Source organism: Bos javanicus, chromosome 15 (assembly GCF_032452875.1).
Source record: "Bos javanicus breed banteng chromosome 15, ARS-OSU_banteng_1.0, whole genome shotgun sequence".
NCBI lineage: Eukaryota > Metazoa > Chordata > Mammalia > Artiodactyla > Bovidae > Bos > Bos javanicus.
In genome coordinates, this window is record NC_083882.1 from 41,949,263 (window position 1) to 41,974,678 (window position 25,416).

The following is a 25,416-nucleotide window of genomic DNA, read 5'->3' on the forward strand; positions in this document are numbered from 1 at the left end:
GAGACGCCGGTTCGATCCCTGGGTTGGGAAGATCCTCTGGAGGAGGGCATGGCAATCCCACTCCAGTGTTCTTGCCTGGAGAATCCCATGGACAGAGGAGCAAAGTGTCAGACACAACTAAAGTGACTTAGCACACACGCATGCAATCAGAGGGAAGAGAAGACCCAGAATAAATCCTCTGATACTTTAATATTTAGAGGCCAAGCAGAGGAGGAGAAGCCAACAGAGACAGCTGAATTTGTGAGGCGTCAATGAGATAGAAGAAAATCCTGGAAAGTGTACAGCCATGAAAGCCAAGAGGAAAAGGAACAAATAAATGTGAAAAAGATAATATGCACAAATATTTTCTCAGCTCCTGCTGTGTGCAAAGAACTCTATAGAAAATACAAGAGAAGTGTTCCCCATTTCAAGGACCTTACAGTTTTGGAAGGGAGATGAAAATATGGCCCATAAAAATAATACACAGTACATAGCCTTCTAACTGATCCATCTCCAGGTTTGCCTTTCAATCGATTTCCATAAGCCACAATGTTAATTTTCCCTAAAACAGCACCCTGGTCAGTTAAAATTGATCAGTTTTAAACCAAAACTAACGTGATCACAAGAACTTTCTTTGCCCGTGTTCAGTTCAGTTCAGTCGCTCAGTCGTGTCCGACTCTTTGCGACCCCATGAATTGCAGCACGCCAGGACTCCCTCTCCATCACCAACTCCCGGAATTCACTCAGACTCACGTCCATCGAGTCAGTGATGCCATCCAGCCATCTCATCCTCTGTCATCCCCTTCTCCTCCTGCCCCCAATCCCCCCAGCATCAGAGTCTTTTCCAATGAGTCAACTCTTCGCATGAGGTGGCCAAAGTACTGGAGTTTCAGCTTTAGCATCATTCCTTCCAAAGAAATCCCAGGGCTGATCTCCTTCAGAATGGACTGGTTGGATCTCCTTGCAGTCCAAGGGACTCTCAAGAGTCTTCTCCAACACCACAGTTCAAAAGCATCAATTCTTCGGTGCTCAGCCTTCTTCACAGTCCAACTCTCACATCCATACATGACCACAGGAAAAACCATAGCCTTGACTAGACGGACCTTTGTTGGCAAAGTAATGTCTCTGCTTTTGAATATGCTATCTAGGTTGGTCATAACTTTCCTTCCAAGGAGTAAGTGTCTTTTAATTTCATGGCTGCAGTCCCAAAACATCATTCTAGCATTCAAGAAAGGAAGGCCCCAGCTTCATTCCCCATTATTCCCTTAATAAAATCTCACAGCATTTTGTCCTGGTTGTTCAGTTTAGCATTGATTTGATCCTTTCCTGCTCTTACATGTATTTGGAGTATGTATCTTTTTTCTTTGTCTAGATCGTGAGCTCTTTGAAAACAGAGATTAAGCCCAAGCTCCTTGCCTAGCCATTAGTAGATTAATTTATTAGCATTATTTTCTCCTGCCAAGTAGAAAAAGACCACGCAAATTTGGTCATATAAAATACAGAAGATGGGTGAAAAAAAAATACAGAAGATGGGTGTTATAATGGAGCAAAATTTGAGTACCATAGAACTAGATTATGAATAACGAAAAATGGAGGAAGGATATGTCCAGGAACAGGGAAGTAGTCTGAAACCAGATTACAAAAGGAATTTAGGCCAAACAAAGGGGTCCTGATGCTAACTTAGGGGAAACCTACTGCAGTTTTTCAGCAGGGTTCTTAAATATTTATACCTATATTTCAGAAATGAAATAGTAAAGGGGATAAATAAGAATGGCCTCAAAATTACAACCAATGGAGCATTAGTGGGAATGAATTTTTGGAGGCAGCAATACCACCTGAACTGGCTCTATGAGAGACGACTGAGTGGGAGTGGTGAAAAGGCCATCAGAAGAGGTATGATAGGGCCCACATATGAAGGGTTTGAAAGCCAGGCAAAGGCATTTGAACTGGGATCCCTAGGTTTTAATGCCTATTTCCCTACTTTGGCAGACTCCTTAATTACTTGTAGAACCCAGTTTCCTTTTCCTAGGGTTTTCTTTAATTTCATGCAGCCATGAAATTAAAAGACCCTTGCTCCTTGGAATAAAACTATGACAAACCTAGACTGCATATTAAAAAGTAGAGACATTACTTTGCCAACATAGGTCCATACAATCAAAGCTATGGTCTTTCCTGTTTGACCACTTCCAGTTTGCCTTAATTCATGAACCTAACATTCCAGGTTCCTATGTGAGATGGCAAGAGTGAACATTGACATTCTAGGAATCAGCGAACTAAAATGGACTGGAATGGGTGAATTTAACTCAGATGACCATCATATCTACTACTGCGGGCAGGAATCCCTTAGAACAAATGGAGTAGCCATCATGGTCAACAAAAGAGTCTGAAATGCAGTACTTGGATGCAATCTCAAAAACGACAGAATGATCTCTGTTCGTTTCCAAGGCAAACCATTCAATATCACAGTAATCCAAGTCTATGCCCCAAACAGTAACTCTGAAGAAGCTGAACTTGAACGGTTCTATGAAGACCTACAAAACCTTTTAGAACTAACACCCCAAAAAAGATGTCCTTTTCATTATAGGGGACTGGAATGCAAAAGTAGGAAGTCAAGAAACACCTGGAGTAACAGGCAAATTTGGCCTTGGAATACGGAAAGAAGCAGGGCAAAGGCTAATAGAGATTTGCCAAGAAAATGCACTGGTCATAGCAAACACCGTCTTCCAACTACACAAGAGAAGACTCTACACATGGACATCACCATATGGTCAACACTGAAAACAGATTGATTATATTCATTGCAGCCAAAGATGGAGAAGCTCTATACAGTCAGAAAAAAACAAGACCAGGAGCTGACTGTGGCTCAGATCATGAACTCCTTATTGCCAAATTCAGACTTAAATTGAAGAAAGTAGGGAAAACCACTAGACCATTCAGGTATGACCTAAATCAAATCCCTTATGATTATACAGTGGAAGTGAGAAATAGATTTAAGGGACTAGATCTGATAGACACAGTGCCTGATGAACTATGGACGGAGGTTCGTGACTTGTACAGGAGACAGGGATCAAGACCATCCCTGTGGAAAAGAAATGCAAAAAAGCAAAATGGCTGTCTGGGGAGGCCTTACAAATAGCTGTAAAAAGAAGAAAAGTGAAAAGCAAAGGAGAAAAGGAAAGATATAAGCATCTGAATGCAGAGTTCCAAAGAATAGCAAGGAGAGATAAGAAAGCCTTCCTCAGCGATCAATGCAAAGAAATAGAGAAAACAACAGAATGGGAAAGACTAGAGATTTCTTCAAGAAAATTAGAGATCCCAAGGGAACATTTCATGCAAAGATGGGCTCGATAAAGGACAGAAATGGTATGGACCTAACAGAAGCAGAAGATATTAAGAAGAGGTGGCAAGAATACACAGAAGAACTGTACAAAAAAGAGCTTCACGACCAAGATAATCACGATGGTGTGATCACTCACCTAGAGCCAGACATCCTGGAATGTGAAGTCAAGTGGGCCTTAGAAAGCATCACTATGAACAAAGCTAGTGGAGGTGATGGAATTCCAGTTGAGCTATTTCAAATCCTGAAAGATGATGCTGAGAAAGTGCTGCACTCAATATGCCAGCAAATTTGGAAAACTCAGCAGTGGCCACAGGACTGGAAAAGGTTGGTTTTCATTCCAATCCCAAAGAAAGGCAATGCCAAAGAATGCTTAAACTACAATTGCACTCATCTCACACGCTAGTAAAGTAATGCTCAAAATTCTCAAAATCAGGCTTCAGCAATACATGAACTGTGAACTTCCTGATATTCAAGCTGGTTTTAGAAAAGGCAGAGGAACCAGAGATCAAATTGCCAACATCCACTGGATCATCGAAAAAGCAAGAGAGTTCCAGAAAAACATCTATTTCTGCTTTATTGACTTTGCCAAAGCCTTTGACTGTGTGGATCACAATAAACTGTGGAAAATTCTGAAAGAGATGGGAATACCAGACCACCTGACCTGCCTCTTGAGAAACCTATATGCAGGTCAGGAAGCAACAGTTAGAACTGGACATGAAACAACAGACTGGTTCCAAATAGGAAAAGGAGTACGTCAAGGCTGTATATTGTCACCCTGCTTATTTAACTTCTATGCAGAGTACATCATGAGAAACGCTGGGCTGGATGAAACACAAGCTGGAATCAAGATTGCTGGGAGAAATATCAATAACCTCAGATATGCAGATGACACCACCTTTATGGCAGAAAATGAAGAGGAACTAAAAAGCCTCTTGATGAAAGTGAAAGAGGAGTGAAAAAGTTGGCTTAAAGCTCAACATTCCGAAAACTAAGATCATGGCATCTGGTCCCATCACTTCATGGGAAATAGATGGGGAAACAGTGGAAACAGTGTCAGACTTTATTTTTCTGGGCTCCAAAATCACTGCAGATGGTGATTGCAGCCAGGAAATTAAAAGATGCTTACTCCTTGGAAGGAAAGTTATGACAACCTAGATAGCATATTCAAAAGCAGAGACATTACATTGCCAACAAAGGTCCGTCTAGTCAAGGCTATGGTTTTTCCTGTGGTCATGTATGGATGTGAGAGTTGGACTGTAAAGAAAGCTGAGTGCCAAAGAATTGATGCTTTTGAACTGTGGTGTTGGAGAAGACTCTTGAGAGTCCCTTGGACTGCAAGGAGATCCAACCAGTCCATTCTGAAGGAGATCAGCCCTGGGATTTCTTTGGAAGGAATGATGCTAAAGCTGAAACTCCAGTACTTTGGCCACCTCATGTGAAGTGTTGACTCATTGGAAAAGACTCTAATGCTGGATGGGATTGGGGGCAGGAGGAGAAGGGGACGACAGAGGATGAGATGGCTGGATGGCATCACTGACTCAATGGACGTGAGTCTGAGTGAATTCCGGGAGTTGGTGATGGAGAGGGAGGCCTGGCATGCTGCAATTCATGGAGTCGCAAAGAGTCGGACACGACTGAGTGACTGAACTGAACTGATGATCTTTCCAGTAATCAGGTATAGATGTGACAGTTGGACCATAAAGAAGGCTGAGTGCCAAAGAATTGATGCTTTTGAACTGTGGTGCTGGAGAAGACTGCTGAGAGCCCCTTGGACAGCAAGGAGATCAAACCTAGTCAATCTTAAAGGAAATCAACAGTGAATATTCATTGGAGGGACTGATGCTGAAGCTGAAGCTCTAGTACTTTGGCCACCTGATGCAAAGAGCTGACTCATTGGAAGAGACCCTGATGCTGGGAAAAACTGAAGGCAGTAAGAGAAGGGAATGACAGAGGACAAGATAGTTTGATGGCATCACCAACTGAATGGACATAAATTTTAGCAAACCCTGGGAGATGGTGAAGGACAGGGAAGCCTGACGTGGGGTCACAAAGAGTTGGACACAAATGAGCGACTGAACAACAACAACAGTTTTCTTCAGCTGTACATGTTTTCATTTTCTATAATACTATGACCTGTAACGGTGTTTCTCAAACCTTGACTGCACACTAGTCACTTGAAGAGCTTTAAAAGCTGTTGATGTCTGGATCCTACTCTGAGAGATTTGGTATGTCTAGTCTTGGATGCAGCCTGGACTTGAAGAGTTTTAAAATATTCCCCCAGGAGACTGCTGTGCAACCAAGGTTGAGATCAAACTGATGTAGAAAATAGTGAAGCACTAAAATTCTTTTAAGAATGATAATAATACATTGTGTTGCGGTGGGGAGTGTTTTAAAGGAGACCAATATGAGTACACAGCTAAGAAGGAAAAGATTCTAGGAGAACAACTGGAATTTTTCAATCATTCAGGAGGAACAGTTGCTAAGGCTAACCTTAGCATGCATGCAGTGACACTGTAGGAAAGAAGATGAATGTAGGAAGATTATTATTTAGAGGGAAGTAACACAAGGACTTAGTAATTGAATGTCATACCTGATCAAAGGGAAAGAGAAAATGTAGAGTCAAGTTTCTAGTATAGAAGAATCCTTAGCAAAACTAAAGTAGTTATGAAATAGTTGGATAATCATTATTATTGATAATTTGGTAACTGACATTATGTAATTACTACATCAGGGACTATGCTGTGTGCTTTACATACATTATCTTATTTAATCTTTACAACTCTGTAAATACAGCTATTCCCACTTAATAGATTCAGAAACTAAGAAGAGAGAGCAGTTAAATTTGCCCAAAGTTACACAGTAAGTGGCAGAGAAGATATTTGTACTAAATGGTCTATTCCTTTTCCTTTAATAGGAAGATAATCAGTTAATACCAAGTCTGTTGCATTTGAACAAATAACAAAAAAGAAAACTGGCTATAAGAGGCCATGAATGCATGTTCAGTTGTACTGTACTGCCAGGCTCCTCTGTCCATGGACTTTCCCAGATAAGAATACTGGAGTGGGTTGCCATTTTCTACTCCAGAGGGTCTTCTACTTCAAGGGATCTTCCCAACCCAAGGATCAAACCAGAGACTCTTGTGTCTCCTGCATCGGCAGGCAGATTCTTTACCACTCTGCACAACCTGGCCTATGAGTGAATCAAGTCAGTTTCACTGTGGTGGAATTTCAGGCCAGTATTGCCATATTTTAAGATTTTTTTCATTAAAAGATGGAAATTTAGATTTGTATGGAAAAATCTCATAAAATTTCAATGTCAACTAATGCAAATGTTTAAAATTACCGTGTGGCCTAAACTAAATATGGCTACAAGTTTGTGTCTCTGATAAACAGGCGTTAGAAACTCAGAATTCTAATAAGAGATCTGAGCTAGGGATGTATGACTGGGGAATCCTTAAGCACAGAGAGGATAGCAGACACTTTAGAAGTTAGAATGTTATAATAATAAAAAACATTTGATATTATTAAAATAATGCAATTATCTGTAAGTTAACAATTCAGGACTCTAAGATCTTCTCAATCTTTAGAAAACTAACATAAAATATAAGTGTTAAAACTAGCAGATTGAAGTGGGTGTATTTAAAATTCAATTTCCTATAAACTGAAAGCTAAATTCCAGATGACTTGAATTTTCATACATCCATGATGTGATGGAAACATTTCAAAATATGAATGTCTTATGTCTCCCACCTATTGAATATTGAAAGGTAATTTAGAGATTATATTTTATCCATATTTCTACTTTACTCCTCTTAGCCCAGTTTCTACATACACTTATCCTTCAAAGCCCATAGCAAAGGTTCACAATCAGCACAGATTAAATACAAGATTAAGTAAAACCTCTTTTATGTTTAATTATTGAGTTTCAAGTTCCTCAATTAAAAGACTATCCAGTGACTTCCCTGGTGGTCCAATGGCTAAGACTCTGCACTCCCATGGCAGGGGGCCTGGGTTCCATCCCTGGTCAGGGAACTGGATTCCATATGCTGCAATTAAAAGATTCCACATGCTGTAACTAAGACCAAGTGCAGACAAATGAATAAATAAATATATATATTTTAAAAGACCATCTATAGGCTCTAGGCTTCAGTATATTATTCTCTTTGAAGTCTAATCTAGTATAGTGTTTTTAAACACTATTCTATCAGATTAATGTCATGAAGAATGTAACCCAGTTATGTAAAAAAAAAATCAAACATATGAAAACATTTTTGCAAACTGTAAAGCCCTATAGAAATTATTTTGAAATATTGTGTTATTTTGAAGCTAAAGGGTCCTGATCCTATTTGAAATACAATTTTTGTCTTTCCTAAAAATAGAGTTTATTTTTTCTTTTAACATGTAACTAACTCCAAGGGTGGGAATATCAAGTTGTCAAAGTTCAAGTGAAATTAGCTTAATAGCAAAATAACTTTAGAAAAATATGAAGGGGAATGATCAGCCTAATAATATATGGCAAAGATCTAAAGATGTTACAAACGTTCAGGGCCCCACCGCACCCTTCCATATTCTGGTATAAATGCCCTAAGAAAAAAAGGCACCTCTCTTGAAAATCATATGAAGGACTAGGTACTTTCAACCCCAAAAGCTGTTTTCACATGTCAAACATGTTGGAAACCTTGAAAATCCTGGTTTATTGGACTTTCTTTAAAGGTTATCCATGTTAAACAAAACAAAACATATATATATGGTTTCTCTCTTTAGATTACACATTGTATCAAGAACAAAATTCAAAATGAAAATGGGGGCATTTTTGTTGTTGTGTAAGTATATGGAAACATGACTCCATTTTTGTATAGCTAAAATGTCGCATACGATGGAACACGTCATTTTACCCTTCCTCTCACTTAAAACATTAGCTGAGAAGTATAAATAGTTCAGCCTGACGCCTTTGAAAAGCCTAATCCTATTTGTTAGAGTGGACCTTATATAAAATGGAAAATACAGTCTTCAACGTGCTTTAAAAAAACAAACCAGGAGCTGGCAATTAAAATCCTCCAGACGCCCGCGCTCCGCAAACACTACTTCTGAAGAATTCTGGTATATTCTGGGTCTTCCTTGACTGTTGGACGGACATTCCTTTGGGAAAAGCTTTCTCCACAGTGAGGTACGAAGACTATAAAGCCCTTCCTTTCATCCTTTTCTCATTCACTCAGTAGGGGATGGAATAAATAGGGAGCTGAATAAAGCTTTTTAACGCACTGAGTTGCACCGTCCAGTCTCCTGAACCCTACACTCAGGGCTTCCCTACCCAAAGGCGAAGCCGAGCACCTGAAAACCAACGATTCCCGGCGCTGCGCCCCAGCGGCGCCAGGCCTTAGCACTGAAGGCCAGTCCCAAAGGAGGCTCAGCCTGCGAGGGGCAATCTCGGCTTCCCGGGGGCGCCAGAAAAATCAGTGCTCGCACACGCCAAGGACGGGAATCGGGCCGGGTGGAAGAGCGAGTTTCCTTCCCACATTCCCTGTGAGAAAACGAGGTGGAGGAGCTGAGGGCTGCATATCCCGAACACGGGATACGGACCCCGGGAACAAAGAGACAGGAGGAAGACGAGGCAGCCACACCAACGCAGACTCAGAGGATTCTACGAGTTTACGCAAGCGAGCCGCATCTCGACCGTCCCCAGTTCCCCTTACGCCACTGGCTTGGTCTCAGAGCCTTCGCGAATATGGCTTTGCGCACTGCGGCGGGGCTGCACCGCAACCGAGCTTGGCCCTGTGGCTCCTCCCCGTCGCCCTGCGCCGATTGGCGGTAGACAGCAGCCAGGCCGCTGATTGGGTGGCGAAGGAGCCATTCGGGGTGGCTCTGGTGGGTTCGGCTGCCCTAGAGTGATAAGTTCGGCTTCAGACACGCCTCAGCGCCAGCAGCGAGTCGGAGCTCTATGGAGGTGGCGGCAAGTATCGGGTGGTGGTTGCAGCAGCGACTCTTCTGAGCTGTTTCAAGCCTGTTCCGACTCCTTCCTCCCCCTTCCCTCCCCCTTTTTTGTTTTCCGTTCCCCCTCCCCCTCCCTTCCCCGTCCCCGACGACCGGATCCTGAGGAGGCAGCTGCTGTAGCAGCTGCTGAGTTCTCGGTGAAGGTGAGTGGAGCTACCGCCGGCGCTGCCGCCGAGTGGAGCGCTCTAAAATGGCCGCCGTCCCTGGCCGCTTCTTCCCGAGCAGTACAAAATGGCGGCCACAGGCGGAGCCGGGCGGGGCGACCCTTTTTTAGCGTTTCCTCTGGGCTTCTGGCACTTGGAAATTCCTCGTCTTTGTTCTCCATTCCCGTCGCTGACGGAGTAGGAGGAAGTTGGCCGCCCTGGCGGTCTACGGCCGTCTTCGTGGCTGTCGGCGGCCGTCCTCCGCGGGGCCCGGGCCGGGACGGGCCAAGGCGCGAGTGTGCTCGGACGTGGAGAGAGCGTGGCCGGGCGGCGCGCGCGGCGGGGAGGGACGCGGGCCGGCGGGGGCAGGGGGCCCGGCCGTTGGCGCGGGACCAGCCGAGGCGGAGGAGTCCCGGAGCCCGGCCTCCCGGCGGGGAGGAAGTGTGTGGGGCCGGCGCCGGCGGGGAGCGGTGGGGCTGCCCTTCGTGGGGGAGCGGAGGGCCTGCCCGGCGAGCCCCGCCTGCGACGGGAGAAGGGAGGGAAATGGGGGTTTCTGAGATTTTGTCGATTGGGCAGGGAGCGGCGAGGCGGCTGTCAGTCCCTCGGGGATTTATGGGTGGGAGGGGGCCGCTGGAGGCGGCGGCGGGTGGGAAGGAGGCCGCCTTTCTGCCCGAGAACAAAGAGCCGGGCGCCTAGCCGCGGGGGCGGCCTCCGCTCTTCCCCGAGGTTTGCCGCCGGCGGCTTCGGTAGGAAGCTGTCGGAAGCACTTCCCTAACTCGGGCCTGGGTGAGAGGAATCCACTGCTCTTTTGTTCCCAGGAAGGGGAAAATGGGGCGGAGGTTCCTGCTGCCATGTTGTGGCCCTGGTTTTCCGCCTGCCCGATGTCAGCCGCTGTGTGCCTCACGTCTCCCTCTCAGGCCCTCTGCGCCCAGTTAAGGGGTGGACAGTGGGAAAAGCCGTCTTCAGTTACCCCTTACTCAGTGTTGCTCGTCGTTGAGACAGCAAAATATTACAACGTTTTCACATGGTGTGCCCGTTTGCTAACATTTTTCCACTATTGATCTCCGTACTCAGCTGTAAAGGAGGCAGAAAGTGGCTTTTTCAAAGATTGATTCTATCGCTATGTAGTCACTTGCTGCGTCCTTGAACACAAGTGAATTTCCAAGTGGCCAACAAAATTTTACTGTTCGTTTGTGTTTTGAGTACGTTCTATTTTAGTCTTACGGGACCTGCAATGCAGTGTAAGTTCAATCAACTGCAGTGTCAGGCTGAAATACATTGTAACTGAAGGAGGATTTACAAATTTGTGTGTTAGCGGTGACTAATTTTGGTACTCTTTCTCATTCTAGGTTTTTCATTTCTCCCATCCTCTTCCCTCCCCACCCCATCCATTAATATTATTCTTTTGAAGATTCTTCGTTGTCAAGCCGCCAAAGTGGAGAGTGCGATCGCAGAAGGGGGTGCTTCTCGTTTCAGGTATGTGTAGATTTTGTTTTGGCAATTATTAGGACCGAAAGAATAACCACACCAAATAGTTCTGACTTAATTGTGCTTCAGGATTAATTTATAATGAGCATGTACCTTTCTTTAAAGCCCTTAAATTTCCACTGTTTTCTGTTAGGTATCTGAAGAATAAATGTAATTACTTGGCTTTCCATTGGGCCTAAGTTCAGTCTTCATCTGTGATGTACTGTAATGCAGAATAATTAAAGAGATTCTATATCTGTTTTGAATGAAACATACTTGGGGTGTACTTTTTTTTAAAAAAAAGTTTTTCTTTTCAATAGTGCTTCTTCGGGCGGAGGAGGAAGTAGGGGTGCACCTCAGCACTATCCCAAGACTGCTGGCAACAGGTATAGTAAACAGTGAAAAGAGTGACTTATATAACAGGTTGAGGTTAAGGGTCTTTCTAACATTACAACATATAGTTCGTAGGACATCAGCAATCCTAATATTAATGGGCTTGATTTCTGCTACATATTTTAAATATAGACTATCAGTTCTTGATTATTCTTTAGCCAAATCATCTAATAAGAGTTGAGGCTCTCAAACTACTCTTTTATTCTCTTACTCTGGATTATTTTCACTGATGTTATTTCTTCAAACATTCACACCAAATTATAGTAATAAATTTGTAAGTGTATAACATGGTCATGAGACATTAGAAAATGTGGGTTTTCGCTATGTAGATCCTGGACCAACATCACTGGCATCACCTGTGAGCTTACTAGAGATGGGAATTAATCAGGTCTTACCCCAAGCCACTACAGCAGAGACTGGGGTGGGCGTGGGAGTTCCTTTAACAAATTTCCTCAAGTTATTCTGATGCACTGATTAAGAGTTGCTTAGTTGTAAGGGAGTTGAGAAAACCTAAACTTTTTTCTATTTAGAAGGATTTTTGATCTGCATGATACTTGATATGTGACTGGATGCTGTGCTTAAGTTGTCTTATTTTAATTCTCTTTAATTTTTACTAGCGAGTTCCTGGGGAAAACCCCAGGGCAAAACGCTCAGAAATGGATTCCTGCACGAAGCACTAGACGAGATGACAACTCCGCAGCAAACAACTCCGCAAATGAAAAAGAACGACATGATGCAATCTTCAGGAAAGTAAGAGGGTAAGTTTATTAGGTCTGTTTTGTCTTTTAAAAAGGAGGGGAGACTGTATTAACTACTTCTGTGAAATGCCAATGTTGACAGTTTTAAGCTGAAAATCAGCACATCACTGTTTGGGGCTCAGTTAGTTGCTTTCGGTCATTAGATTAAAATGCAGAAACCTATTGTGCTGACATATTCTGTACCTGGTGTGTAAGCCAGTGATGGCAAAATATAACAGTTTAGCTCCTGTATCTAGCCTCGATATTAAGGAGGGAGGCTCTTGATCTGGGTTTTGAGAATGAGATCTTCTTGCCCAGTAGCTGGGAACCCCCACCAGTTAGATAGGTGTTCTTAAATAGGTTTATTTCAACACTGCTTTGGTTAGATGGGTAAGAAAAATGTCTTGATGTTAAAGGGGAAAGTGATGAAAGGGAAAAAGCATAATTTAAAGGCTATTTTTTAACTCTATAATTTTGTATGTTGGTGATACCTAGTCTGATTCCTTTTTCATAGCATATTAAACAAGCTTACTCCTGAGAAGTTTGACAAGCTATGCCTTGAGCTCCTCAATGTGGGTGTAGAGTCTAAACTCATCCTTAAAGGGGTCATACTGCTGGTAAGTTAAATGTTGGCTTAACTGAAAGGAGGAGGAAAATACTTTCAACCCAGGTTGGGTTTTGAGTGGTTTTCTGTTGTTTGCTTTTGTTTTTATACACTTCATTGTTGTTTCTAAAACTGAGGTGTGAGTTAAGTGTATGTATATTTGAACACTGTTGTTGCTGTTGTTTTTAATTACTTTTGATGGTATCAAACTTAAGAGGTCAATTTGAAATGGTATATACTGTGCTTGGCTTAATTGGATTATCAGGCTCTTGGGGGCTGGGGGTTGCTTTGGTTTTCAAAATACCACATTTTGAAAAAGTTAATTTTATGGTGATTCCATTTTTCCAAGGTAATTTCAACTCCTCAAAGGGGAGAGGGTTTTATTAGTACGAGATACATGTAATTAGACTTTTTTGGTACTCTGTAACAGCTAACATTTAGTGCTTACATTTTTCCGGCCTGTGTACTGGGCACTTTACATACCTCATCTTAAGTTCACGTAAGAAGCCTTCCAAAAGAGATGTGCTTATTTCCAGGTTACCAGTGAGGCATTTGTATAGGGAATTTGTCAGAAGTTTGTTGTGCGATTCAAGATCCTTAAGACTACAAGGAAGTATTAAGTTATAAAGAAAGGTTTTTCCAAAAGTTGTCATATTTAATTTTTTTTTAAATGGCATATTTTCTGTAGATTGTGGACAAAGCCCTAGAAGAGCCAAAGTATAGCTCACTGTATGCTCAGCTATGTCTGCGATTGGCAGAAGATGCACCAAACTTTGATGGCCCAGCAGCAGAGGGTCAACCAGGACAGAAGCAAAGCACAGTAAGTGGGCGTGTGTGCTTGCTTATTTTAAGTTGATTTGGAAGGTTTTATTATCAAACCCTGACAAATGTCTCGTTTCTTATAGACATTCAGACGCCTCCTAATTTCCAAATTACAAGATGAATTTGAAAACCGAACCAGAAATGTTGATGGTAAGAATTTAATACTTAGTAGTACAGGAGAAGGCAACGGCACCCCACTCCAGTACTCTTGCCTGGAAAATCCCATGGATGGAGGAGCCTGGTAGGCTGCAGTCCACGGGGTCGCTAAGAGTCAGACACGACTGAGCGACTTGACTTTGACTTTTCACTTTCATGCATTGGAGAAGGAAATGGCAACCCACTCCAGTGTTCTTGCCTGGAGAATCCCAGGGACGGGGGAGCCTGATGGGCTGCCATCTATGGGGTCGCACAGAGTTGGACACGACTGAAGTGACTTAGCAGCAGCAGCAGTACTGTGTAGGGCTTCCCTGGTGGCTCAGATGGTAAAGAATCTGTCTGCAGTGCAGAAGACCTGGGTTTGATTCCTGGATTGGGAAGATCCCCTGGAGAAGAGAATGGCAACCCACTCTAGTATTCTTGCCTGGAGAATCCCATGGACAGAGAGCCTGGTGGGCTATAGTCTGTGCAATCGCAAAGAGTAGGACATGATAGAGCAACTAATACACAGTACTGCGTATGTTCAACTTAATTCTGAATGTTGTTTTTATTCTTCTTTTTAGTCTATGATAAGCGTGAAAATCCCCTCCTCCCTGAGGAGGAGGAACAGAGAGCTATTGCCAAGATCAAGATGTTGGGGAACATCAAATTCATTGGAGAACTTGGAAAGCTTGATCTTATTCATGAATCTATCCTTCATAAGTGCATCAAAACAGTAAGTACTGATTGTGAATTTAAGCTTTCATTAATCATCACGTACATCATTTTTGGGAGATGAGTCAATTACAATTTTGCCATCTGAGACTTGGTGTGCTAGTTAAATATTTTAGATTGCTGGCAAAACTGCTATTTAAATGTTGTAAATATGGAAGTATGCAGTATATTTTGCAAGATAGGGATAGAACTGATTCCCTACTTAGGTTTAAATTGCTCAATTTGGAGAAATTTCTTGAACAGAACCAGATAAGAATAGTATGCTAGACACTAGGAACTGTATGCGTTAGTGGAAACTTATGGAAAAGTGCTACATCTAAACCAAGAAGAATCTGTAAACAACATGGCATTTATTTCTTTTGGTAGCTTTTGGAAAAAAAGAAGAGAGTCCAACTCAAAGATATGGGAGAGGATTTGGAGTGCCTCTGTCAGATAATGAGGACAGTGGGGCCTAGATTAGACCATGAACGAGCCAAGGTATGTGCGTTGCTGACAGAAATAGTGTAAATAGCCTGTCATAATTGTATTAAAATCAAACAGCTTATTTGGTGATATAGAGGATTGCCTCTAGTCATTAACTTTGATAATATCTTGAAGTCTTAAGCAGTACATATTTTTATTTTTCTCTTTTAGTCCTTAATGGATCAGTACTTTGCCCGAATGTGCTCCTTGATGTTAAGTAAGGAATTGCCGGCGAGGATTCGTTTCCTGCTGCAGGTAAAACTGTTTTCTTTAGGTGTGTTGGCAAGCTGACTCTTGTTTACTGTGTTGAAATAATATTTATTAAAAACTTTTTATATTAAAGGATACCGTAGAGTTGCGAGAACACCATTGGGTTCCTCGCAAAGCTTTTCTTGACAATGGACCAAAGACGATCAATCAAATCCGTCAAGATGCAGTAAAAGTAAGTTTTGCTTTACTTTTTAATCATTAAGTGAGTGTTATGTTTATAATGGCACAAAAACCCTATTAAAACATCTTTATTTGAGACTATCTTGTCTTAACCAGTAGGGCTTAATGTTTTTGCTGTCTGTATTCTCTTTTGAGAACAAGTTGTTTATAGAGAATGCATCAGTGGGGACTTCCCTGGTGGTCCAGTGGCTAAGACTCTGGGCTCCCAATGCAAGGGGCCCAGGTTTGATTCCTGGTCAGGGAACCATATTCCACATGCCTAAACTAAGACCTGGTACACTCAAATAAATAAATAAATAAAATTAAAAAAAAAAAAAAGAATGCATCAATGGCACTCTTACCCAGAGAAGTATTTCTGATTTTCCTGTTGTAAGAATTTTCACTTTATATAAAATAGTGTCTAGAAGTAAGTGTTTATTCACTTTTATTTCTGAAGGATCTAGGAGTGTTTATTCCTGCTCCTATGGCTCAAGGGATGAGAAGTGACTTCTTTCTGGAGGGACCGTTTATGCCACCCAGGATGAAAATGGATAGGGACCCACTTGGAGGACTTGCTGATATGTTTGGACAAATGCCAGGTGATTTTGAACAAAAGATAGTTTGGTTGCATTAAATAATGAGTTTAACAGTTTTAATGGTAAAGAGTTCTTCGTGTCTATATTTTAAGGAAGCGGAATTGGTACTGGTCCAGGAGTTATCCAGGATAGATTTTCACCCACCATGGGGCGCCATCGTTCAAATCAGCTCTTCAATGGCCATGGGGGACACATCATGCCTCCCACACAGTCGCAGTTTGGGGAGATGGGAGGCAAGTTTATGAAAAGCCAGGTAAGAATACATTTAAGGATGTTTAGGCAACAAGTAATTAAATTTTGGAATACATATGATTAGTATTGTGTTTTTGTTTTTGTTTTTTTAGTGTAAATGTTTTAGGTTTAGAAAACCTAAAAACAATGTTTTTCTAAACCAAATTTATATCTGTGACAGTTATTTCAAACTGGGTGAAATGATTTTATTAAGATTAGTAAAGTATTAGTAAAATCACATCACTTTATTTGACAGTTAGGTTAGAATTTTATTCTTCTGTTTCATCTTTTACTTTCTCTGGGCAAATGCAGTTAAGCTTTCTTGTGGCTTGGCCTCATCACTTTGGTACTTGATTACCATAATTTGTGGACCCCTTTTTATCTAGACTTTTCTTTCTCTCTTTCTGAAATAGGGGCTAAGCCAGCTCTACCATAACCAGAGTCAGGGACTCTTATCCCAGCTGCAAGGACAGTCGAAGGATATGCCACCTCGGTTTTCTAAGAAAGGACAGCTTAATGCAGATGAGGTACATTTGCCTATGTTATTTATATACCATAGTTTGTCAATTCAGAAATCTCTTGCCCGATGATTATAAAAAAAAGACGCATTATTAAGAGGACTTAATGCTGGAATTCTTTATCTTTACCTTCTTTCTCTCTTTTCTGTACTACTTTTTCTTTCTTTGAATGTCCAGCGTCCTATGAGCGAAGATTATGAGATATGAGGGCAAGTCTTCAGTTAGAGTAAGGAAAATGGTTGTCAAGATTTTGGTTGTGACTTCCCTGCAAATAGAATGACTCAGGATAAAGTAAAACGTTTTTTAAGCTCTGATTAAATTTTCTGGTTTTTATTTTCATGTTTTATTGATGCTAATCCTTGGAAAGTTGTATAAATACAAGATTTATAGCCATGTTGTATTTTTGTCTGGATCAGATCTTTAGTTTTCTTGCTATAAATTAAATATGACAGTAACATTTTTAGTCGTTTAACTTAGATTTCTGCCACAGGTTCCATCATGTGTGTATATGCTGAATTAACTTTAGAGCATTGCAATTAATGTTAGTTTGCTGCTTGTTAACTTGGATATCCATTTTGCTTTGTTTTTGATTCTAGATTAGCTTGAGGCCTGCTCAGTCTTTCCTAATGAATAAAAATCAAGTGCCAAAGCTTCAGCCCCAAATAACTATGATTCCTCCTAGTGCACAACCACCACGCACTCAAACGCCACCTCTGGGACAGGTATGGGATGTATGTAGTAGGACATTTTCAATCGTTCTGGTAGCTTTTGAAGATGTCTGAAGACTGCTTTTTAATGTTTGCTTTCAACTTCATAAGCACTTTTTTTTTTTAACGATTAAAAAGTTATTAAACATTTATACTTAATCATTTTGCTGTTCTTTTAGACACCTCAGCTTGGTCTCAAAACTAATCCACCACTTATCCAGGAAAAGCCTGCCAAAACCAGTAAAAAGCCACCACCTTCAAAGGAAGAACTGCTTAAACTAACTGTGAGTTTCAGACAATCTCATCGTTTAGCTCATGGGGGTGTACTTGAGGCAGGAAAACTAAAGATACTTGGATTTCGTTCTTTTCAGGAAACTGTTGTAACTGAATACCTGAATAGTGGGAATGCAAATGAAGCTGTCAATGGTGTGAGAGAGATGAGAGCTCCTAAACACTTCCTTCCTGAGATGTTAAGCAAAGTAATCATCCTGTCACTGGATAGAAGTGATGAAGATAAAGAAAAAGCAAGTTCTTTGATCAGTTTACTCAAACAGGAAGGGATAGCCACAAGTGACAACTTCATGCAGGTAGAACACTTTCTGATTCTATAAGAACTCTTAAATTTGGATTGACTATGAACTGACTATGTACTATATTCCTTTCAGGCTTTCCTGAATGTATTGGACCAGTGCCCCAAACTGGAGGTTGACATCCCCTTGGTGAAATCATATTTAGCACAGTTTGCAGCTCGTGCTATCATTTCAGAGCTGGTGAGCATTTCGGAACTAGCTCAACCACTGGAAAGTGGCACCCATTTTCCTCTCTTCTTACTTTGTCTTCAGCAATTAGCTAAATTACAAGATCGAGAATGGTTAACAGAGCTTTTTCAACAGAGCAAGGTCAATATGCAGAAAATGCTCCCAGGTAAGAGAATGCTGGGGATTTTTGTTTTTAATACTAGATCTAAAAGTCCTTAGTACTTTGGGTGAATTTATTATATAGGTCAGTGTGATTATCTTGTCTGGATAACAATAAGCATTACCACAGATAGACTTCACCTTTATAAAAAAGTTATTATGATGTGACTATTTTCATTTGGTCCAAATACAAAGTTTCCTTTGCTCAGTTCTTTCATTATTTTACATAAATCTTGTGTGTTTGGAAAATTGTTTGTAAAGCAGTTTTAAGAGGCCAACTGAGTAAAATGAACTACCTGATGATGGGAATGGCTTTGTCTCTTCAGAAATTGATCAAAATAAGGACCGCATGCTGGAGATCTTGGAAGGAAAGGGACTGAGTTTCTTATTCCCACTTCTCAAACTGGAGAAGGAACTGTTAAAGCAAATAAAGTTGGATCCATCCCCTCAGACCATATATAAATGGATTAAAGATAACATCTCTCCCAAACTTCATGTAGATAAAGGATTTGTGAACATCTTAATGACTAGGTAAGATAACAAAGTTGTGCTTTTCTGCATCGAAAACAGTTAGCCTGTGTTTAGTTTACTAGAAAGAAAGTCTACAAGGCAAGGGATTGAGAATTATCTGTTTCTTGAATTAGAAATTTTTCATTTGGAGTTTGTAACAAGATCTTTTTCTGTACAGCTTCTTACAGTACATTTCTAGTGAAGTAAACCCACCCAGTGATGAAACAGATTCTTCCTCTGCTCCTTCCAAAGAACAGTTAGAGCAGGAAAAACAACTGCTTCTTTCCTTCAAGCCAGTAATGCAGAAATTCCTTCATGATCATGTTGATCTACAAGTTAGTGCCCTCTATGCTCTTCAGGTGCACTGCTACAACAGCAACTTCCCAAAAGGTGAGAGGACTAGCATCATAATTACGACAAATGGATGGGCAGTTGTTGCACTAAATAATGGGGTTACATTTTGTCTTCTAGGCATGTTACTCCGCTTTTTTGTTCACTTCTATGACATGGAAATTATTGAAGAAGAAGCTTTCTTGGCTTGGAAAGAAGATATAACCCAAGAGTTTCCAGGGAAAGGCAAGGCTTTGTTCCAGGTAAATCTTGGAGAAATTTGTTGTGCTTTTTCCATTTTAACTGGTATTACTTTAATGAAGTTTTTTAAGTGAGATATAAGCAAAATAGCCCTGGTAATATTGCATACCATGATTTTCTAACTTAAAATGAATTCTAGCCCTGAGGAAAATTTTTATAATGTCAGGGGATTCCACAGCATACATCAGTACATCAGTCACCTGGAAAGTAATTTTCAAAGGAAGTTTCAGGTCTGATTGTAGACATTCTGACTTAGGTCTGCGTGTGGTATACAACTCAGGAGATTCTCGTACTACTTTTCCCAGGGGCCAGGCTTTGAGAAATGCTAGTCTGTAGTAGTCTTCAGGAGGATCACCGTCACAGTGTTTGTCCTTAGTCTTGTCCTTGGGGAATCTGGTCCTAAAGTTCTGGGTGGGACTAGAAATTACTCTTTTGGGATCTTCTTTGTCCCCCTCCTCTCTCCCCAGCATTGCTAACATTTAAGTTTGGGATGAGCCACTGTCCCATATTAAAACAGTTCTGAAGTGTGATGGGAGTGGTGTCAAAGAATTGACACCCGCGTTAACTGCCCATAAACAGCTTGTGTCAATTGTTTATCACTCAGTTGTGTCTCTTTGTGACCCCATGGACTGTAGCCCACCAGATTCCTCCGGCCATGGAATTCTCCAGGTGGGATTACTGAAGTGGGTTGCCATTTTCTCCCCCAGGAGATCTTCTCTACCCAGGGATCAAATCTGCTTCTACATTGACGGGCAATTCTTTACCCCTGAGCCATCAGGGAAGCCCCAAACAGCTTGTATGCTAGGTTCTGAACACTGCTTGCAATTATAAGATGTGTGGTACTGTCTAAAAACTTTTGTTCTTGGGGCAGTTGGTTGGTTGATTGGGAATACTGCTGTTCTGTATATCTTCTAAGTACTACTTATTTTGTTAAATTACAAATTACAGGTGAATCAGTGGCTAACCTGGCTAGAAACTGCTGAAGAAGAAGAATCAGAGGAAGAAGCCGACTAAAAGAACCAGCCAAAGCCTTAAATTGTGCAAAACATACTGTTGCTATGATGTAACTGCATTTGACCTAACCACTGCGAAAATTCATTCCGCTGTAATGTTTTCACAATATTTAAAAGCAGAAGCACGTCAGTTAGGATTTCCTTCTGCATAAGGTTTTTTTGTAGTGTAATGTCTTAATCATAGTCTACCATCAAATATTTTAGGAGTATCTTTAATGTTTAGATAGTATATTAGCAGCATGCAATAATTACATCATAAGTTCTCAAGCAGAGGCAGTCTATTGCAAGGACCTTCTTTGCTGCCAGTTATCATAGGCTGTTTTAAGTTAGAAAACTGAATAGCAACACTGAATACTGTAGAAATGCACTTTGCTCAGTAATACTTGAGTTGTTGCAATATTTGATTATCCATTTGGTTGTTACAGAAAAATTCTTAACTGTAATTGATGGTTGTTGCCGTAATAGTATATTGCCTGTATTTCTACCTCTAGTAATGGGCTTTATGTGCTAGATTTTAATATCCTTGAGCCTGGGCAAGTGCACAAGTCTTTTTAAAAGAAACATGGTTTACTTGCACAAAACTGATCAGTTTTGAGAGATCGTAAATGCCCTTGAAGTGGTCTTTGTGGGTGTGAAACAAATGGTGAGAATTTGAATTGGTCCCTCTTATTATAGTATTGAAATTAAGTCTACTTAATTTATCAAGTCATGTTCATGCCCTGATTTTATATACTTGTATCTATCAATAAACATTGTGATACTTGATAAAGTTGTGTGACATTTAAAGTATGTTCAGTTGCTCAGTCATGTCCAACTCTGCAACCCTGTGGACTGTAGCACGAGAGGCTTCCCTGTCTGTTACCAACTTCCAGAGCTTGCTCAAACTCATGTCCATCAAGTCAGTAATGCCATCCAGCCATCTCATCCTCTGTCATCCCCTTCTCCTGCCTTCAATCTTTCCTAGCATCGTGGTCTTTTCCAAGGAGTCACTTATTTGCATCAGGTGGCCAAAGTATTGGGAGTTTCAGCTTCAGCATCAGTCCTTCCAAAGAATATTCAGGACTGACCTCCTTTTTCTCCAACACCACAGTTCAAAAGCATCAATGCTTTAGCACTCAGCTTTCTTTATAGTCCAACTCTCACATCCATATGTGACTACTGGAAAAACCATAGCTTTGACTAAACTTTGAAGTAGTACATACAAATATATGAAGTGACAGCTTTTGTTTTGAGCTAGGACTTAGGAACTTTAAATATACATAATTTTGATTAGGAAATACAAGGTGGTCGTTGCTCCTTATTTCAGGTTACTGTAAGTAACCAATATATAGTTCCTGTAATCAAGAACAGTGCTGGGAAGTCTCCTGAATTGGGAGGGACATTACTAATGCATAGCAACAAAACTTGAACTTGGCTGACATCTTTTCATCGTCATACTGAAATGCATGGTGAATGCATTCTCACTGATTGTCCCTCCCAGGAAGTTCCTTGAAACCCCACAGTAACCATTAAAACTGTCTGCTTACCCGAACTGAAGCTAGCTTTTTCCTGTATTCTAGCAGACTTCATGGAAGTTACAACATTTATAGTTTCTGGTAGATAATTTTTAAATATGAGATTAAAACTAGGCGTATCAAGAAGCTGACTTTACTAGGCTATAGATAAAAATGGCATTCCTGGCACCTCTATTCAACCCTCCCCAAGGGGGAAACTTAGCAAAGTATTCAGTTGGCTTCATTTACAACCAGAATTCTCCCAATTCAGCTAGAGAATTGGGCCAAAAGAAGGTCCAGAGTTAAATCTGGTGTGCATTAGTTTGTCAGAGGGTACTTTGATACCTCCCTACCCTGATGCTTCAAGAACAAATACCTCTTAAAGAGTAATATTCCCATCTTGTGCGGGGGGGAAAAGAAAACAGCATTTTACAACCTGCCACACTATGGAATGACGGTATTTACATGTTTCTTGTATCAAGGACAGTGCTTTGGTATCAGTGTACAAATAGTTACATGTAACAGTTACATGTCCAAGATTCCACATCATACCCAACTTTGGTGTTCCTTTATGTATCAGCAAGATAGGTGGTCTTCGTTTTGTCGACTCCTTCACATTCTCTAACAGGCTGCACTTCAGTCCTACACCAGAACTTTGTTGAGATCACCAGTAACTTCAGAGCTGTTAACTAGTAGGTATTCATTACCCCATAAGCAGCATTTAACAATTTCTTGAGACTTCAGAACATCTCTTTTCCTTCTTGCTCTGATCTCCAGTGGCAAGTGCCTGATGTCAAACCCAATGTCCAACTATCAAATCTTGTTGATTTTCCCTTCAAAACATTAGAAATTGAATAACTCCCCTCTTCCACTGTGGCTCTCATTTTTCACCTCGGTACCATGCCAGCCTTTGTTTTCACTCTCCTTTTAGTCTCTTCAGCAGTAGCCAGAGGATGAGGCATCTTCAAGAAAAATACCACTTAGCACAAAATCTACCAAAGTGACTTCCCACCTAGATTTTTAAATCAGTATTTAAAATTGTTCTACACGGCCCTAGGTCTGATTTAGTGTCCCCCACTCCTCCCTCTACCCACACTGTATTTCTCTGATCTAGGTTTCTGCCACTGACTCTTGCTCATTCTGTTCCCACGCCCTTGGCCTCCTTGAGGGTCCCGGGATGTGCCAAGCACCGGAGGCTTTCTGTTCCTGCTACCCTGTGGATAACTGGGTGATGTCTGTCTTCCCCTGCCAGGTCTTGGCTCAAATATCACTTTATAGGGTCCACACAGTCTATCTTAAGTATAATCTTGGGCATACCCTTCCTCTCTTTCCTGCTGTAGGTATCTCCCATGTCTGCTGATGTTTTGTGATATGCTGCTTATTTGCAATTGACTATCTCCAGAATGTGAGGAGCATGACATTTTTGACTGTTCGGCTCACTGCCGTATCCCCAAAACTTGATACTGCCTAGCACACATAGGGTTTCCTTTGTAGCTCAGTTGGTAAAGAATCTGCCTGCAGTGCAGGAGACCTGGGTTGGATCCCTGGGTCAGGAAGATCTGGAGAAGGAAATGGCAACTCACTCCAGCATTCTTGCCTGGAAAATCACACAGACAGAGGAGCCTGGTGGGGCTGCAGTCCATGGGGTCACAAAAAGTCGGGCATGCCTGAGCGACTGACCCTTAGCACACATAGGCATCTCAGTATTTGTTGAACAAAATCACCAATTATCCTACATTGGCAGGATTTGGACATAGAGGAATAGAAAGAACACAGGCTGGATGGTGTTCTAGATTGAGGGTTGGTTCCTATCACTAGCAATGTGGCTAGGCAAAATACTTGAGTCTTGACTTCTGTTGAAAATGAGACTAATGCTTAAGTATTGCCGTAAGATCTAAGTAAGGTGGTTACGTGGAAGTCGCTAGCAGAGGCCCTCACACAGCAGTCCTTCAGTGTACACGTGAATGACCTCAGCAGCTTTTCTACAACATGAGAACTGCTTCCCGCCTGAGCTTACAATCACCTGATCAGTCCAGTGGGCATTTCCAAGTCTTCCTGTTTGACATCAAAAGCATTCAATGATTGCTTGCTTTCCTATCGTTTTCCTCTCAGGCTTTTCCTTGGTCTCCTTTAAAGGCGCTCTTCTGTAGCCTGGTTCATGAGTGTTACTGTTCTGCTTTCCCCTCTGAACACTGCCAACTCACCCCAGTAGCTCCAGTTACCACCTATCTGCTGACACCTGTATCTTGAGTCCAAACGTCTTTCCAGAACATCAAACCAGCTTCTGGATATTTTATCTGAGTGTACCACAAGCACTTCAGACTCAACATGTCCATCACTAAACTTTCCCTCAAAGCAACACTTCCTCCTCTCCTGGCTCTCAATGATACCCCATCCAAGCCAAAAACCTGAGTCATTTTTAGCCCCCTCTTAGTTTCAACCAATCACCCCCCAGGTGCCCATCTTTCATTACAGCTCCTGCAGTCATTCACTTCCCATTTCTTCACTGTACCACCCTAGTCCAAGCACCAACATCTCATGGGTGAAGTGCTGCAATAGGCTTCTACATGGTCTCCCTGCCCTTTATCTTGCTCTCTCTCTAGTCCATTCTCCACATTATCCTCAGAGCAGCCTTTCTGTAAAAGTCTGATCCTTCCTCTGCCCTTCAGTAGCTCCTAGTTTTCCTCAGAATAAAACTCATATTTTCTAATAATCAAGGCTCCAAGTCCTCCTTTTGCCCGCTTTTGCATTCTCTTCATTTTCTTTCTCAGCCTTTGCACAGGCTGTTTCCTCTGCCTGGAACGTTGCTGTCACTGCTATACCCACCTCTTTGTGCCCCTTCATCTATCTTATTCATCCTTTAGGTATTAGCACAAAATCCCCACATTTGGGGAACCTGATATTTTCTGCCTAGGCTTTTAGGAGCTTGTGCCTGTCAGGGTTCTTGGTTGCAAAGAGAAACTTACTATGGACAAACTAAGAAGAAAAAGAATTGACTATAACTCAAGGGATCCACAGGAAGCACACTGCCTTATGATCCAGCAATCCCACTGCTGGGCATACACACTGAGGAAACCAGAAGGGAAAGAGACACATGTACCCCAATGTTCATCGCAGCACTGTTTATAATAGCCAGGACATGGAAGCAACCTAGATGTCCATCAGCAGATGAATGGATAAGAAAGCTGTGGTACATATACACAATGGAGCATTACTCAGCCATTAAAAAGAATACATTTGAATCAGTTCTAATGAGGTGGATGAAACTGGAGCCTATTATACAGAGTGAAGTAAGCCAGAAGGAAAAACATAAATACAGGATACTAATGCATATATATGGAATTTAGAAAGATGGTAACAATAACCCGGTGTACGAGACAGCAAAAGAGACACTGATGTATAGAACAGTCTTATGGACTCTGTGGGAGAGGGAGAGGGTGGGAAGATTTGGGAGAATGACATTGAAACATGTAAAATATCATGTAAGAAACGAGTTGCCAGTCCAGGTTCGATGCACGATACTGGATGCTTGGGGCTAGTGCACTGGGACAACCCAGAGGGATGGTATGGGGAGGGAGGAGGGAGGAGAGTTCAGGATGGGGAA

The 25,416-nt window shown here is 41.6% G+C and overlaps 1 protein-coding gene and 1 non-coding gene across 2 annotated transcripts; both read left to right on the top strand.

Moving 5' to 3' along the window:
- The first annotated feature begins 1,787 nt into the window (after positions 1-1,787).
- On the top strand, positions 1,788-21,105 carry EIF4G2 (eukaryotic translation initiation factor 4 gamma 2). Its single transcript, XM_061439563.1, has 25 exons — positions 1,788-1,872; positions 8,636-9,183; positions 9,417-9,553; positions 9,655-9,893; positions 10,802-10,928; positions 11,240-11,305; positions 11,930-12,070; positions 12,564-12,666; positions 13,342-13,473; positions 13,559-13,625; positions 14,195-14,346; positions 14,712-14,822; positions 14,979-15,062; positions 15,151-15,249; positions 15,694-15,835; positions 15,925-16,085; positions 16,477-16,590; positions 17,178-17,303; positions 17,468-17,572; positions 17,660-17,875; positions 17,954-18,212; positions 18,532-18,736; positions 18,894-19,105; positions 19,187-19,308; positions 20,255-21,105. Exons 1-25 carry the CDS (start codon positions 1,788-1,790, stop codon positions 20,318-20,320), a joined length of 3,819 nt encoding a protein of 1,272 aa, XP_061295547.1. The 3' UTR covers positions 20,321-21,105.
- On the top strand, positions 16,643-16,794 carry LOC133227199 (small nucleolar RNA SNORD97). The gene has a single exon (XR_009729757.1). It is a non-coding gene; the product is annotated as a small nucleolar RNA SNORD97 (small nucleolar RNA).
- Positions 21,106-25,416: the final 4,311 nt, after the last annotated feature.

Coding starts and splice junctions, on each gene's coding strand:
- EIF4G2 (XM_061439563.1), top strand. CDS start 1,788: ATGAATTTTTGGAGGCAGCAATACCACCTGAACTGGCTCTATGAGAGA. Junction 15,250..15,693: donor TCCGTCAAGATGCAGTAAAA/GTAAGTTTTGCT, acceptor TTATTTCTGAAG/GATCTAGGAGTGTTTATTCC. Junction 17,304..17,467: donor AAACGCCACCTCTGGGACAG/GTATGGGATGTA, acceptor CTGTTCTTTTAG/ACACCTCAGCTTGGTCTCAA.